The sequence below is a fragment of the Eublepharis macularius genome, chromosome 5 (genome assembly GCF_028583425.1).
Source record: "Eublepharis macularius isolate TG4126 chromosome 5, MPM_Emac_v1.0, whole genome shotgun sequence".
In the NCBI taxonomy this organism is placed as follows: Eukaryota; Metazoa; Chordata; class Lepidosauria; order Squamata; family Eublepharidae; genus Eublepharis; species Eublepharis macularius.
Genome location: NC_072794.1, coordinates 133,803,218 through 133,819,259, shown reverse-complemented (window position 1 = coordinate 133,819,259; position 16,042 = coordinate 133,803,218). Strand labels below are relative to the sequence as shown.

The 16,042-nt window shown below is 43.8% G+C and overlaps 1 protein-coding gene across 1 annotated transcript in view; it reads left to right on the top strand.

Annotated features, from left to right (window-relative positions):
- Positions 1-924: 924 nt before the first annotated feature.
- Positions 925-16,042, top strand: part of NECAB3 (N-terminal EF-hand calcium binding protein 3) — a 123,833-nt gene continuing 108,715 nt past the window's right edge. Inside the window, exon 1 of the mRNA XM_054981144.1 lies at positions 925-1,041. Coding sequence (XP_054837119.1) covers positions 925-1,041 — 117 coding nt within the window. The remainder of the gene's footprint in view (positions 1,042-16,042) is intronic.

Here is a 16,042-nt window from a genome sequence, read left to right as displayed (position 1 = left end):
TTGCAAGAAAGGCTACCTACAGCCCTGGGCTAGATGCTCTTGGCAGACTCACATCCTGCCAGTAGGAAATGGAAACCATGGCACACAAGCTCTGCACAGGCGCAAGCACCTCATAACCAAGTATGCACAGCCAGAGTTTCCCTGATGTTAGCAACCATGCAGTTGCACAAGGACCCGCAGCATCCTTCGTGTTCTCAAACTGGTTGCCAACTAGACTGCAGAAAGATATTCTGCCCTTTTGATACGAGCTCAATGGGATGTCATTTACCTCCATGCTATGAAAAGCTTCAACAGCGCTTCTATTAAAGGGGGAGGGCCGGGCGTTCTTCTCTAGGCAGCCTTAGACCCCAAAGCATCAGACCGTGGCACACATTTCCCCGGCTCGTCCATCTTTAGGGGGGAGCAGCTTTTCAACATTTTGAACACACTCAACAGAGTTGCCCCGAACCTTCTTTCAGACCCAGCTCCTCCAAGTCTTGTCTCTCAGCTTCCCGTCGAGACTTTTCACGTATTAACACCCCCCCCCCTCCCGAATCCTTCCCTGCCTGCTTGCTAGCGCCTTTCAGGCGTGCGCGGTGTGCAGTGCGCGGCACTATTCAGCAGCCCCTTCGCCCGCCCGCAAGCCCTGAAACAAACCCTTCCCCTTCGGAAAGGAATCGCCGGATCCGCTGCGGGCTGCCGCTAGCGAGCTTTTCAAGCAGGAAGGCTCCGAAGCGATCGCGACCAATCAGTGCAGCGAAGGGGCGGGACTGAGGCGCAGCGGCGAAAGTTGCCTGGGGGCTGCCAAGAGCTGCTCGCCGCGTCCCGGAGTTGCCGCTTCCAACTACTGCAGAGCAGCCGTCATCGAAGCCGGGGCGTGGAGGGGAGGAAAGAGCCGCTGGGACCGGCGCTGTGACAGAGGAGCCCCGCAGCCCGAGAGCCAAGATGATGGCGTGCACGGAGATGCTGACGATGTGCTTGCTCTCTGCCAAGCACGCTTACAGCCCCAAAGCCGCAGAGCCCTCGCCGCGCTTGGGCCAGGGACTCGCGATCTTCCATGATGTAAGTAGGCGAACGGTGCCTGTTTTGCCCGCCTGTCTTAAGCGGGGGATGCTGTGCGGGCGCATGGAGAGGATTTGCCTGAGATCTCCCCCACTCCCCCAAGAGGTTCCTGTCTGAAGCTTTGCCGTGTCCATCCCGTCCCTTTGTGTGTGCTGAGAGCTGGTTTTAAAAACTTCCCAAGTCACAGGAAACAAGGCAAATAAATGGCTTGGAGTTTCTGCCTTCTGGGATACACTTTTATAGAGGGGTGTGTGTATGAAAGTGTAAAAAATAGGAGAGCCACCGGGGTGGTAGGTAGGCTGCTGGACAGATTGTTGAAATAAGATCGAGAAAGAATGGGGTCATGCCCTGCCTTTACCATAAATTAATTATGTGGTCTTGGAAAAACCACGGTTTCCCAGGTGGTTTCTTGTCCCTCAGACGAGGATAAAAGTACATTGTCTCTAGACAATGTTAGGTTTAGTTTTGATAACGTTTGTCCCATCCAGAAACCAATGGGCTCAGACTGGAGTAATTCTGTATAGGATTGCACTGTAATAGTTGGAAATACTAAAATGAATGGCCATATTGATTACATTGCACAAATTGAGTGCCCCCCTCCCAATTTGGGTTATTTTTGCTCCATACTGTCCCAATCCTAATTTTTGAGTTTCTTCCTGGAATTTGGAGTCTAGACTTTCAATCCCCCCCTCAAATAATCTATATGTTCAATGTATGCTCAGACCAATCAATTTGTTGTAGTGTGGAATAGCAGGACCTCGAGACAGGATCCTGACATACCCAGGAGGATTAATTTCTACTATAAGAAACTAAAAGTGCAACTTTGCGCAATCTGGTCTAAGCTCACTGAAATGAACAGGTATAACTCTGCACAGGCTTGCACAGTAGCAGTTGGAATTACCAATACGAGCAGCTACATGAGTTAAATAGCACAAAGCAAGCATGGTTTTAAAAGGCTCCATTGACAAAACAGGTGAAGCAGGAAAATGTAAGGTGTCTTATCTAGAGCAATAGCAGAATGGCATGTACCTCTTTAATAGGGCACATGTTTTTTCATGGGGAAAAAACCCAGGAATCAGAATACTAAGCAGGGCTTTTTTTCAGCAGGAACGCGGTGGAACGGAGTTCCGGAACCTCTTGAAAATGGTCACATGGCTGGTGGTCCCGCCCCCTGATCTCCAGACAGAGGGGAGTTTAGATTGCCCTCCACGCCATGCGGTGCGGAGGGCAATCTAAACTCCCCTCTGTCTGGAGATCAGGGGCGAGGGCCACCAGCCATGTGACCGTTTCCTCCGAGGGCAACCCACTGAGGTCCTCCACCTCTTTTCCCAGAAAAAAAGCCCTGATACTAAGCAATGACTGATCACCATCCACATACACAACTATCAATATCAGGTTGTTGGAGAGAAAAACCCCGTGGGTCTGGATGCAGCCACAAAATGGAACCATACATTATGATCAATTGCTTATTTTTCTGAGTATGGTAATTTCATGTGAGAAGTTGAACTCAAGATGGGCGGCCATGTCAGTCTGTCGAAGCAAAGGTGAAGAACTGTAATGTGTAAAGAGAGAAGCTATGCTGTGTCATGGCAGTAACTTCTGTAGACAGAGAAGTACATTTCAAGTTCCTTCATTCTTGGAAGTTGCTGTCCCATGACAGCTTGTGCAGCCCCCTAAATTCCCACCTGGCATTGCTACACTTCTCTCTCACACTGACCACTTGCATTGCCAAATAAGGGTAATGATAAAATGAACCCGCACTGAGACCTCTCTTGCAAAGCTGTTGTGACTCTAAATGCAATAGGGATTGGTTAGCATTTAGACAATTTCCCAAGTACTGTCTTTGACATTTTGGAAATCGTTTATTATTGTTTATTTGCAGCATTTGTGTGCCATCTTGCATTTTAAAAATATGCACCCAAGGTAATTAACAAAAAAGAAATCTTAAAATGGCAATTGAATTTTTCACACTTCAAAATTTAAAGCCATAAATCAAATCGCTGAAATCTGCTGATTAAAGTAATAACGATACAGGTTGGCCACAAATCATTTGTCACCTCTAAATCTATTTGACCCTGAAGGGGCTCCAATGGCATGATTTTGTTGGGATTGGTGTAAGCATTTAAATTTTGAACAAAAAAATGACACACCTATCAGCTAGGTGCCTGGGGAAAGTCCTTCCTCCCCCATATGTTAATTATTTGTTAAACTTGCTCTCAGTGTCCAGGGCTGTACACACATTCAAGTTGTGAATACTGAAATCACATCTGGGAAGGTAGGATCATGCCCTCTGGCCACCCTCCCACCCCTCTGTGTGTATCCATCATAACTTATGGAAGAATCTCTGTATGTACTGTACAGTTTCAACAGTTATGCTGATCACAAGATATGATGGGGTTGGAGGTAGCAGGACTGATTCCTTCCCTCTCTTTGCACATTCATTCGCATGGCCATTATGTTTCTCAGCACTGCAATTTAGTTCTAAATCATTCACTCGAGACAAAGTCTTTTTTTGGAAATGGAGCCAAAAGCTCATTTCTTTATCAATCATCATTGTCAACGACCATTGTCAACAACAGGATAAGCCACTAGCATGTTATGCCTGGGCAGAAACATTTTTATTACCAGATAGTAAAATTTAAAATCTCAACAAAATGATGTAGCAATCATAGATTTAAAGTGAATAATGGAGTTTTCCCTCTTCCCCATTGCAGTTATTGGCCAGGTGGGAGACATTTGAAAATGTATGTGTTATTAATGTGCACCATTTGTTACTGGTTTGCAATATTTCCCAACTGTTATACATAAAGTGTTTTTATAATCTAAGAATTGAAAACATTTCTTAGTAATGACTTTAAAAGTCTTAGCCTAAAAAAAATATTAAATAATACAATTTAGAGTATCTGTTAATATTTCTTACATCTATGGATGCAAGGAATAAATCTCCTACTGATATGTTTAATTCTTATAATCAAAGCCTTTGTTTCTGTTTGATTCTCTTCTCTCGTGAGTGCATTTTTATAATACAGACACAAGTTTAAAACCCTGTTGCCTAAAAGTATAAAAGCAAAGTTCAAAAATATTTTAAGGATTCAAACATTGTACTGATATGGTGATGACATACAAGTCTTACTCTAGAATAGCTGTCCTTCAAACATAGTTAAACTAGCCAGTCAGCTATCAGTTGCTTAAAAGAAATTGTCAAAGCATGATCCCTTAGAAATAATTTGTGCCTGAGGAAATTAAATACATGGACATTCTCATGGTGACTGAATGGGATACTTATTAAGGCTGAGAAAACCTTGGAGAGATCTTGGAGAATTTAACAATTTCAAGCTAACATTAAGAGAAATAAATAGTGGAATTATCAATAAGAAAATACAGAAGAAATTGCTGAGCTGAAAAAATATTATAAAAGTTCTATAAAGAACTGGGGCAAGTACTGAAATATAACGTAAAAATAGGCAGAAGTATTTTTGATTTATAAAAGATTTTTTGTACAGATAACAAGCCCAGTAGGCTTGCTGACAGACACACCTCCCCCCACAAGGTATTTATCCCCAATTAAATTAATTAAGAGGAGTTTAAATGCAGGAGACTGTTATGAAAGAATGTCTTAACTCTTATTAAAAATGTATGATTTAGACCTCATTTTGGATGAACCAAGTGTGGCCTTTAATTGACAAGTTTCAATCTTCAGACATCTTAGAGCAGGAAAAAGATTGTTTTGGCTTCATTCCTAAATGCATTTGCTGTTGAGTAAACTCCATTGACCTGGATGGTCCAGATAGCCTGATCTCATCAGATCTTGGAAGCTAAGCAGGGTCAGCCATGGTCAGTATTTGGATAGGAGACCACCAAGGAAGTCCAGGGTTGCAACGCAGAGACAGGCAATGGTAAAGCACCTCTCTGAATATCTCTTGCCTTGAAAACCTTACAAGGTTGTCATAAGTCCGTTGCAAGTTGAGAGCACACACAAGCTCAGTTGAGTTCAATGTCATCTACTTTGGGGTAAACATACTTAAAAGTGCAGTGTAAGGCCTTCCTAAGAACACTTTCCTGGGAGTAAGTACCATTGAATAAAATGGGACTTAGTTAAGTAGACCTGCATAGGATTGCTTCCTAAATGCCCTTAGGAATAACATGTTTTAAAAGGATTTATGGAAATATAGGTTAGATTTAGCTCTAGTAAGTTAATATTAAACGACAGTTCCAAGTATAGGTTGATTTTAGTTCTGAAGTTCTGTAGTTAAGAACATAAATATTTATCAAAGGCTGTAATAAACCTATCAATTTACCCATTAAATCAGAGGTTCTTTAATTGTAGATTGGGCCCCAAAGGGGCAGGAGGGTCGAGGCCAGGAGGAAGAGGAAGAGGAAGAGGGTGAATTGGAAGGGAAGTCTATGGAAGGAAGGGTGGCGAATTTGGGGCTCCCTTTGCATCACAGGCAAAACAGCCATGAAATACAGCCATGAATTATAGCCATGAAATAAATACTAAATGTGAAAATATAATATAAGCTTGTTCATTGTTAAGTGATATGAAATTTCTGTGTTTTTTGTTTGGGAGGTAAAAAGTAACATGCAGTTAATTTGTAAATGTGTTCTGAAGACTAAAGTAATCTCAGAAAAAGTTTGAGAACGACTGTGTTATATCAATATTTTAAAAATGTTTAACCAGGACTTTGTCATAGAGATTGTTAGTAATGGTTTACTTAAATATTATTCAATCACACAAACCTTTGTAACGGGAAGAAATTTAATAGAAAACATTACAGAATATAATCAAGTTATACCTCAAGCAGCCCATTTTTTAAAAAAAAGTATCTTTAGAGAAGGTATTTGATGAGTTCAAGTGGCCTCTCTTTTGAAGAACAATATTTGGTTTTATGTTTATGTTTATTATTAGATTTATATCCCGCCCTCCCAGCACTCAGCTCAGGATAGCTCACAACAGGAATATAAATACAACATTTAAAATTTCATATTAAACGGGGGTTTACTCAGTTGCCCGCCGATCACTGGCGATTGGCAGGACGTTGCAAACTCCCGGGCAATTGCTTGTCACCAGCAAGCAATGGAGGAAAGTGCACATCTAGCACACGCTTGACGGGATGCAATGGTGTCACTTCCCAAAGTGACGTAATGTCAGCTGTGTGCATACTTCCGCTGTTCGCTGGGGCCAATTATGGCCCCCGATGGCTGAATTTGGTCCATATGAAGCGTGGGAGCATGCTTATGGCTGGCATGATGATGTTGCTTCCCAGAAGTGATGTCATCATGCAAGCGCCGGAAACATGCACACACAAGAAAAATACTCTTGGGAGGCATGAAGTAAGTGCCAGGCCCTTCACTCCTGCTGGGATGGTATATTGACCTGGCAACCCTAGACAGAGCCTTTTCCTGTTATGGCAGCTATTCTCTAAAATGGAACTCCTTTCCCATAGCCATCTGCTTGGCACCAAGCTTGACAAGCTTTTTGGTACCAAGTAAAAATCTTCCTTTCTCTCCTGTGCTTTTTGTTGATTCCCCCTCCCCTTCCTGCATAGCTAATCTCTTTGTTGATTTATACTGATTTTAATATTTTGTTGGTTCTGTTCTTTTCAAAAGCATTTTAAAGCTGCTTATTACATTACTGTTTCATTACTGGTCCTTCAGTTGTTTCTGTTTCCTATGTTTGTTGTTTTAATTATGGTGGAAGCTGTGGCACTGATACAAAGCTGATATATATATATATGCCAGTATGTGGCTGCATATGTACTACACTTACTATCAAATAGCCCTTTTTCTTCTATAGACCCACACTTTTCCCTAGCCCTAGACAGAGTAATAAATACGTAAATTTTCACGGCATCTCCATGACAACTAAAGCTTGTCTTGGCCCTATGCCCTCTTGTGGTAGCATGCTATGTCAGACAGTCTTCTATATCTTGTAGATGATAAGAAAATGACAATAATGTCTTTCAAAAACTTGAAAGACAAAAATAACATTGAGCAGGAGAAAAGAGGGATATAAATAAACTTAAGTAAGAGAGACTCAGTTTGGTGTAGTGGTTAAGAGTGGTGGGACTCTAATCTGGAGAGATGGATTTGAATCCCCACTCCTTCACTTGCAGCCAGCTGGGTGACCAGTCAGTCACAGCTCTCTGGACCTCTCTCAGCCCCACCCACCTCACAGGGTGCTTGTTGGGGGGATAATAATGACATACTTTGTAGACTACTCTGAGTGGGCATTAAGTTGTCCTGAAGGGAGATATATAAATCAAAAGTTGTTGTTGTTGTTGTTGGCAAGTTCTCAAACCTTTTTCCTGATATAGCAAACAATGCCTATCACCTTGTGGGAATACAATCAAGATGTGTATGGCACGATGACTTCATTAAGATACAAGAACATCTGAACTGGTGCAAAATTCCATCTCCAAGCTCACCTTCACATAAGGGTTACTGCATCATAGGGTTGCCAACTGTGAAAAAATGCCCTATCCCTTTAATAGATGCTGAATAGGGTGTTATTTAGCAGGTGATGTTATTTACCTCCAAGCCTTGAGCAATAATAATAGAATAACCATGTGCTTCTGGACAGATTAGTGCCACTCTCAGAGCAGTTAATAAAATCAGTGTTATTATTATCCCCACAATACAGATGGGGAGTGGGGGCTGAGAGGAGTGGCTTACCCAAAGCCACCTGCAGGGCTCATGGCAGTAGTGGAAGTCAAACCAGCAGAGTGCTGTCTCAGAGCCCATCTACTTAACCACTATGCGGCAGCAGCTTCATCTGCCCATTCCACCTATTAAGCCTCTATTAAAGGGACAGAACATTTTTCTCCAGGGCTGTTGGCCATGCTGGCAGTCAATTGGAAATAGAATGATTGCTGTGGTCCTGCTCAGCACTGAACGTTGCACTAGCTGCTGTGATGGTTGTTTTGAAGTGGTTTCCAGATGTTTTTCCAGGCATACATAATCTCTCCTCTTCTTCCTGCTCCACCCCCATCAACATCAACTGCTAAAAATCCATAGAAGTGCCCGCGTGTTTTTAAAGAGGACAATAGGAGAAACACTGGAGTGTAATATTTTTACAGTGGCATTCTCTGGATTTTTAATAATAACTAAATGAATAAATCATTCCAATTCTGAGGAAAAGGGCTAGTGTGGAGGTTCTGTAGGCATTTCCAAACCTTCCCCACCTCAGGATTGGCCCTCAAACAAGACCTCTATAGAGAAGTAGAATTCCTCTGCAGACTCCACTTAGGCCTGAAAAAAAATCCTCTCTCTTTAATAGAGGCTTAATGAATGGAAGTGAGCCGCTGAAGCTTCTCATGGTATGGAGGTGCATGACATTTCATTAACACTTTATTAAGGGGACAGGCCATTTTTCTCCAGCCTGTTGGCAACTCTGACTCCACTGTACCTGAGGATAAGGGGGAGTTGAAACCCCCAGTGGGAAACTCTTAAGGACACCACCCAGGAGGCAGAGCCATCCAGAGCATCAATAGCATAGGGAAACTGGAAGCCTTAACTGAACCTCACCTCCTCAGCAGCCCAGGACCAGATGAGATGGTGCGTGTTGGACGGTGCAGTGCAGCTCATGGGGGAGAGGAGGGTTGAATGAGAGTCTTGTCCAGATCAGGGTCTCACTAAGGAAAGAAGGAAGGGTGGGGCAACTAGGCCAATTACAGGACTCTTCAGATGAGGCCTGTCATTTGCTTGTGTGACATTCCTGCCGAATGGCCTGTGCTTCCGTAAGTGGCCTGGGCTAATTAGCTGCTGTACTGTATTCTGCTCCCCACTCAGCCTACCAACATCTTTAGGAAGCTCTTGTGCTTTCAATGGTAGCTGATGACATTATTATCCTGTTTGGCTTGGTTGGGCTGGATTGCCAGAATGTGTAACCTTGAGAGCTAGGAGACCTTTTTTTTAAAAAAAATGTTAAAGCAGTAGCCTCGGTTTATTGCTTCATTTTGGCTATTGTTAATGTAGCAGTCTCTGTACTGCTGGAGCATATATTGATGTGATGATAAAAACTTTCAACTACTAGAACACGTGATATTGGGTAGGGCTAGGCTTGCCAGGTGCCTGCCAGAGGTGGGCAAACTCCTGGTTGTTTGCTCCTCTGCCTGCTGATTGCAGGCGATTGGTAGAATGTGTATTTTGTATAACAGTGAAAATTTTTAAAGTGCAAGTGCTACTATAACCATTCAATTATTATACAAATACATTCTTATACAACTGCATAAATATCAGAGAATCCAACAGAATAAACTCTACAGATATAAATGGTACAACATTTGTAATATCTGCCGGGTACAATAAAAGACTCTGAAGGTAAAAAGGTCCTTTAAGTATATTCTCTGCGTTCTTTCAATTCATCGGACTCCTTCAATATATCAAATTCCTCCAACGGGATAGGTAAGGATGTGCAGGCAGCTTGGAAAAGCCCTCCGTCACGCTCAATCTGGGGCCGGCTACGAACATCAGATTTCGTGCCCACTTCTTCAGGAGCGTGCTTCACATCACATCAGAGGTATAGGTGCACATACTTGTTACAAAACAGTCATCCCGGACTTTGGCGGCGGTGCATTCTCTCGCCATACGCGGTGGACCGTGAGTCTTTTCAGTTTCCTGTGGGATTTTCCCCTCTTGCCTCTCCGCTGGACATTTACGGGAACGGCCATTGTTGTTTTCGATTGGTAGAATGTGGCAAGCCATTCAGTGATCACCTGCCACCAGCAGCCAACCTGGAAAATGGGTGGCATGTGCACCCCCTGCTGGCATGCAGTGATGTCACTTCCAGGAGTGATGTCATCATGCTTGCCATGGGAGCAACTCTGCACTTCACACAGTGCCGATTTAGGCCCTCAACAGAATCAGCCCTGTGCAAAGTACGAATGTACTCCTGCGGCTGTCACAATGGCATCAAGAAGTGACCATCACGCACTGGCCAGGAGCACACCCAAAGTAAAAAAATGCTAAGTAACTACCTGATGGTTGCTGGGGAGGCCTAGCAACCCTAAGTGGGTCTCTCTGCTTCAAGTAGCTATAATAAGAATCTGATGGTATGGTCAGAAAGATGGCAATGGTATGGATGGGAAAGGAAAGAAAGAAAAAACTTGCCAGAATTGTATTTTCAAACTTCAGGCAATTGTATGTTTTGTACGTGTATTTTAGCTTTAGTTTAATTGCCCTCCCCAGACATAATAAAGAGGCAGCAAAGTATTTGAGAACTAAAGAGTCATTTTATTTGGCAACAGCTTTAACAGCAAACATTAGTACAAATGCATCAAGGGCCTAACTAGTGGTACAGGTCAAGCCCTGGGGTCACCCCTGGACCTCTGCTTTGACCTGTCTGAGCGAGCCCCACTGCCCTGGGCTTGAGCCATCCAAACACATGGTTGGAATCTGGCCAACCAGGCAAAATGGTTTCCCCCCTACCAGCTCCTACCACCCCCAGCTGACAAACATGAAGGAAGGACTTGTACAGGGGGTCCCACCTGGCTGTCTGTCTCACAGCTTGCAGCCATCAAACATGCCAGCCAATCCTGACCCCAATTCCCCCAACAATGGGGGTGTGCCAATAGTGCTCACCAGCTCGCTAACTTCACCCAAACTCTGTCCTGCCAGTGAAACCTATTTAAGGCTCCACTGTAAGTCAATTACCCAAACCCATGTATGCAGTGCAAGGTAGGCAAAAAACATATCTCCCCGTCAGCCAGTTGGGAAAGGAGAAAAAATGCCTACCTGGCCCTGGAAATCAGCGACTGTCTGAACCTGCACTACTACAGGGCAGGTGGGTGGGCCGAGCACGAGGCAAACTGCAGAGGCTGAGGGGCAAAGCCGCGTTTTAAGGTGTCTGGCTCCATCCCCAGCCTGAAGACCCAGATGGCCTGGAAGAGGCATCCTGCCTCCTTCTGCGCCTAGTGGCAAAGGCAATCCCTGGCCTAAGCGTCTGACGCCACTGGCTGGGAGGGGTTGGATTGTTTTAATGATGCAGTTACGTGTTGGTTTTACCAGCTTTTAGGTTGGCAATAATAATAATAATAATAATAATAATAATAATAATCAGGGCTTTTTTCAACAGGAACGTGGTGGAACGGAGTTCCTGCACCTCTGGAAAATGGTCACATGGCTGGTGGCCCCTCCCCCTGCTCTCCAGACAGAGGGGAGTTTAGATTGTCCTCTGTGCCACTGGAGCGGCATGGAGGGCAATCTAAACTCCCCTCTGTCTGTAGAGCAGGGGGCGTGGCTGCCAGCCATGTGACCATTTTCACTGAGGGTGATTTAAACTTTAAAAAACCTCCCCCTTGTTCCAGCTGACCCAAAGTGATGTCATTGTGCGGTCCTGGGAGCATGTGCACACTTTGCACACATGCATGTGGTACCAGGGGTACTACCTCCTGTCAAGAGTTGCCCCCTGTGCTGGCAACCCACTGAGTTCCACCACCTTTTTTCCCAGAAAAAAAGCCATGATGATGATGATGATGATGATGATGATGATGATGATGATGATGATGATGATGATGATAAATTGCTAGTTGTAGAGAAGGGAGAATTTAACAGAATGTGGATTTATTGCCTTAACGTAGAAGGAAGAAGCCTCATTCATTGGAACTACTTTTACATAAATCTTTAAGATGTAGGACACCTCTCAGGTGTCACAACTAGGCTGGCCAACTTCTGATCTCAGAAAATCAGACCTCAGAGTCAGAGAGTGACACCGTGGTAGACAGACTCAGAATTTGGTACCTCAGAGGCAGAAAAATATCACCAAAGAGGAGGAAATGGAGTCACTGTAATCCATCCTCAAAACATATCATACAGAAGTATAAGCTAACAAATTATGAATTTTTTTGTGCCTAAAGATGATCTTTAAATACATCTAAATGCAAAGCAAAATCCTACCCATCTCCCCTGTTACATTGTTCACTCCAAACTGACTCTCTCCTTGGGGCATTCAGTGGCCTGCCCTTGCTCATTTCCCCACATTCTGCTGAGAATGGCCTGCCCTGCATTCTGGGGGCTGAGGACAAGAGGGACCACTAGATGCTTCCTGATTAGGTGCAGGCGGGCCTCAGCTCGAAGTGGATGAGCTGACTGTGTTGCAGCGTTGGCATGTCCAGCGTAAAGGGAAAGTTCAGTGGGAAGACTGAGCACTCAAGCCATGAGATTGCTGCTTTGCTCTCGTCAACCTGGCTGACAGTCATAGTTAATGAAGCCTGTACAATGAAAGCACTCTGCTTGTAGCAATTAATCAGTCTACACAATTATCTTGCTAATTAGCTCTGAACATCTTGAATTTTGGCTAACATCTCTCCCATCATGTAAATTATATTTGCTACTTTAGCAGTTAGAGATTCTAGGATAGCGCAAGTTATTTTGGACGAAATTTTGACACTGAGTGTTTTCTGTTGTGAGGATATGCATATTTTTATGGGAGGGGACGTAGCTGATGCAACATGTGCTGTGCATGCAGAAGGACCTGGCTCCGATCCCTGGGATCTCAGGTAGTAGATGCTGGGAAATCTCTTTCTCTGCCTGAGATCCTGACTGTCAGGGGGGAATATTGAGCTAGGTGGACTTGGCATAAGGCGGTGTCGGTGAATGAAATTAAGATTGGGGAGTGCTTTGTACATTCAAAGTAAGAGATTTAACGTGTGAGGCTCAATGTATATCCCCAGTGAATGTCGGTGAGTAAAGAAGTAGTATCCAAGGAGAGTGAAACGTGTTTGCTCACCATATTGATGACATTGTAAATATGAAACAATGTGCCAGGACTCCAAGTTCAGCATAATTAAGTGGTATAGCCAAAGGGGCAAAGATAAATATTTTAAAGTGATGCCCACTGGCTCTTGCATAGCACGATCCTGGAATATTTGTTTATATATATATATTGAATTTTAACAAGGTCAGGATAGGGAGGGGCATGGGAAGGGGATAGGAAGGGGAAGATCCTAGAATATTTGAATGTTGCCTGTTTTATCATATCCAGTTGCAACATACTTGAAACACACTGAAATGGACAGAGACAGATGGGTTTTTTTTCAGACAGTGTGGTCTGCAGTTTAATAAAATGGATCACTTGTGAATGAACGCTTGCTCCTGAAACCTCCAGTCGAAAGGTTTGGCAAGTTTTGTAGGGCTTAAAAATCTGCTGAACCTGTTTGATTAGGGTGAACTACACATTAATTAATTAATTTATTTAATGATGTTATTTATAGCCTGTCTTTCTCACTGAGACTCAACGTGGATTATTAAGAAGATACATGATAGAATCCTCCAGTGTGAAAATTGGCTGCTGGCTGCTGGTGGAATCTAGATCATGGCTGTGGCACAACAGAGAGGATTAATACATCCCTCCAGTTTGTTCTTGCAATATGAATTCTCCCAGCTGTTATTTGCCCCATCTAGGGGAAAGATGTAAATATCCATAGGTTCCACAACCCTATGCTGCTATCTCAGGTGGCTTCTTTTATCACTTTGGAAAATCCACAGGAGATTTTACCAGGGATCTCCCACCATCATCTAGTTTGTACCTCAGATGTGACAAATGAACAAAGGGAATGTATGGACATTGAACAAAATGGGAATGCTCGTAATAGCTATTCTGCATCTTTCCCAAAGCAACATTTCTGTAATGATCACCATGAAGGAAAGCATATGGAAAAAAGTTGGATTGGCTGTGGAAAATCCACCTGATCCACAAACTCAAACTGGTAGGGATCATCTTCTGATAGTGGATCATTCTTGAAAACTCCAGATGAATTTTGTGATTCCAACATAATACATGCAATCTCTATCTTTCTCTGATTCCCAGGGAACCAAAAAATATTGGGTTGGATCCCATGGATCTGTTCCCCTGCAAGGAGCCTTCCCTTATTCAAGAGGCTCTTCTGCTGATGGAAGAAAACGAAGGCTCTTTGTGATGGGGAACAGCACCACGGCTAGCTGAATGCATCTGTGGGATCCAGCCCCTGTGTTGGAGAAAACTTGTGGAGTCCATTGAACTTGAAGGGACAGTTGGGGTCCATTGGGTAGAGGAAGATATAATGTTTATAGAGGAAGATATGTTTCATTATAAACATTATATCTTCCTCTACCCAGTGGACCCCAACTGTCCCTTTAGTCATATTTGTTTGGAGATCTGAGCACATAAACATCGCTAAGGTCAACTTTAGTTTATTTTAGCTGTAGCCTTCAAATCTCCAGAAGCCTATGAGGAAAAGAAAAATTTTTTCCTGGACAGCAGATATTAATGGTGATCCTCTCAATCAAATGCTTTAAATTACTACTTTACAGTTACCATTGGATTTCTCTCATTGAGAACATGCATGCAACTTATGCAACTGATAATTACAAAAATAGCAAGCTAATAACATTTTCTAGGAGCAGTTCTGAGTGAACGGAGTAAGATATAACTTGGCCCATTATTCATTTAGATAGTTGCCTTTCACCAAGCTAAGCTGCCAGCTCTGGTATTGTCAAGAATTTTATAGTTCTTCCAGGTGATTATTGCAACAAAAAAGTTTTGGACTAGGATCGGGGAGAACCACGTTTGAATCACCATTCTAGCATGGAGGCTCACTGGGGGACCTTGGGCCAGTTGTTATCTCAGCTTAACCTACCACACTGGGTTGTTGTGAGAATAAATTGGAAGAGAGAGAATGATGTAAGCTGTGTTGGGTCCCTGTTGTGGAGAAAGGAGGGGTATAAATGAAAGAATGAATATAGCTGAAGATGGTGGGCAAATAAAGGTAGATTGCTGGGTGATTGATTGATTCAATTTATAATCTGCTCTCCCTGCAAATGGGCTCAGAGCGGATAACATATTAAATTTACAACAAAATTTGCTTTAAAACCATAAATAAACCTACAATTCAGGAAAATAAAACAGCTCTAGATGGTGGCTCATATTTACATCCCAACATTCTATGGGGTGGGAGATGGAGAGGCAGCAATGGTCCAGCCAGTGGAGATAGTCAAGTTGGGGATTGCACTACCCCCCTCCCCCAACAGGAGACTGGTAGGAAGGCTCGTCCATAACCCAGCCTTAGCCATATGTCTGGCGGAACATCTCTGTCTTTCAAGCCCGGTGAAAAGATAATAGATCTTGTTGGGCCTGAGTTTCAGCAGACAGAGAGTTCCACAAGACAGTGGGTGGGAAGGGGGAAAGGCAGCAGGAAAATGAGAGGATATGGGGGTTGCCAGGAGAAGGGAAAGAGAAAATATTGTGGGGAAGGGGTGTGAGGGAAATGAGATGCCCCCTGCAAGTACTTTGAAGTTTCCCATTGTGTTACTAGGGCCTGGTCCAGTGCCTGGCCCTGGGCAATTGGGCCATAGTTTTCTTGAGTAGGGGCTGCTGGGGGAGAGAATAAAAAAGCCAAAGACAAGGAGCAGATAAAGATAGGCTGGCTGGTGGATGGAAAGGAGAGAAGCAAGCAAGAAGAATAGGGTTCCCAGTTGCCTGTTGATGGACGGTTTCCCGACAGTTTGCTCCATTGCCCACCATTCACTGATGATTGGTAGGAGATGGCAAACCACCCAGCAATTGTCTGCCACCAGTAGGTGACCCAGGCAAGCATGCAGCAGGCACACTCCCGGCTGGATGTGATGACATCACTTCCTCAAGCGATATGTTTGGGCTGGCAGTGGGCATGCTCGTGTGCTTTGCAGGGGCCAATTTGGCCCCAAACAGGTCAAATTGGCAGGGCCCCCAATTGGCCCTGCATGAAGCATGATAGCACACCTGCCAGTGGCACAATGATATTATTTCTAGCAGTGATATCTTTGCGGCAGTGGGAGCACACGTGCAAAGATCTTCCCCCCCAGTAACTACCAAGTCCCTCTCCCACAGGGAGAGTATAGGCACCTGGCAACCCTAAGGAAGAGGGCTGTGGCAGCTTTAAGAAAGGGAAAGAGTAAATAATGGAGGAGAGGGAAATGACCTCACACACACACAGAAGTCCTTGCTTGTCTGGTTTGTCCTGTCTAAATAATAATAACAACATTC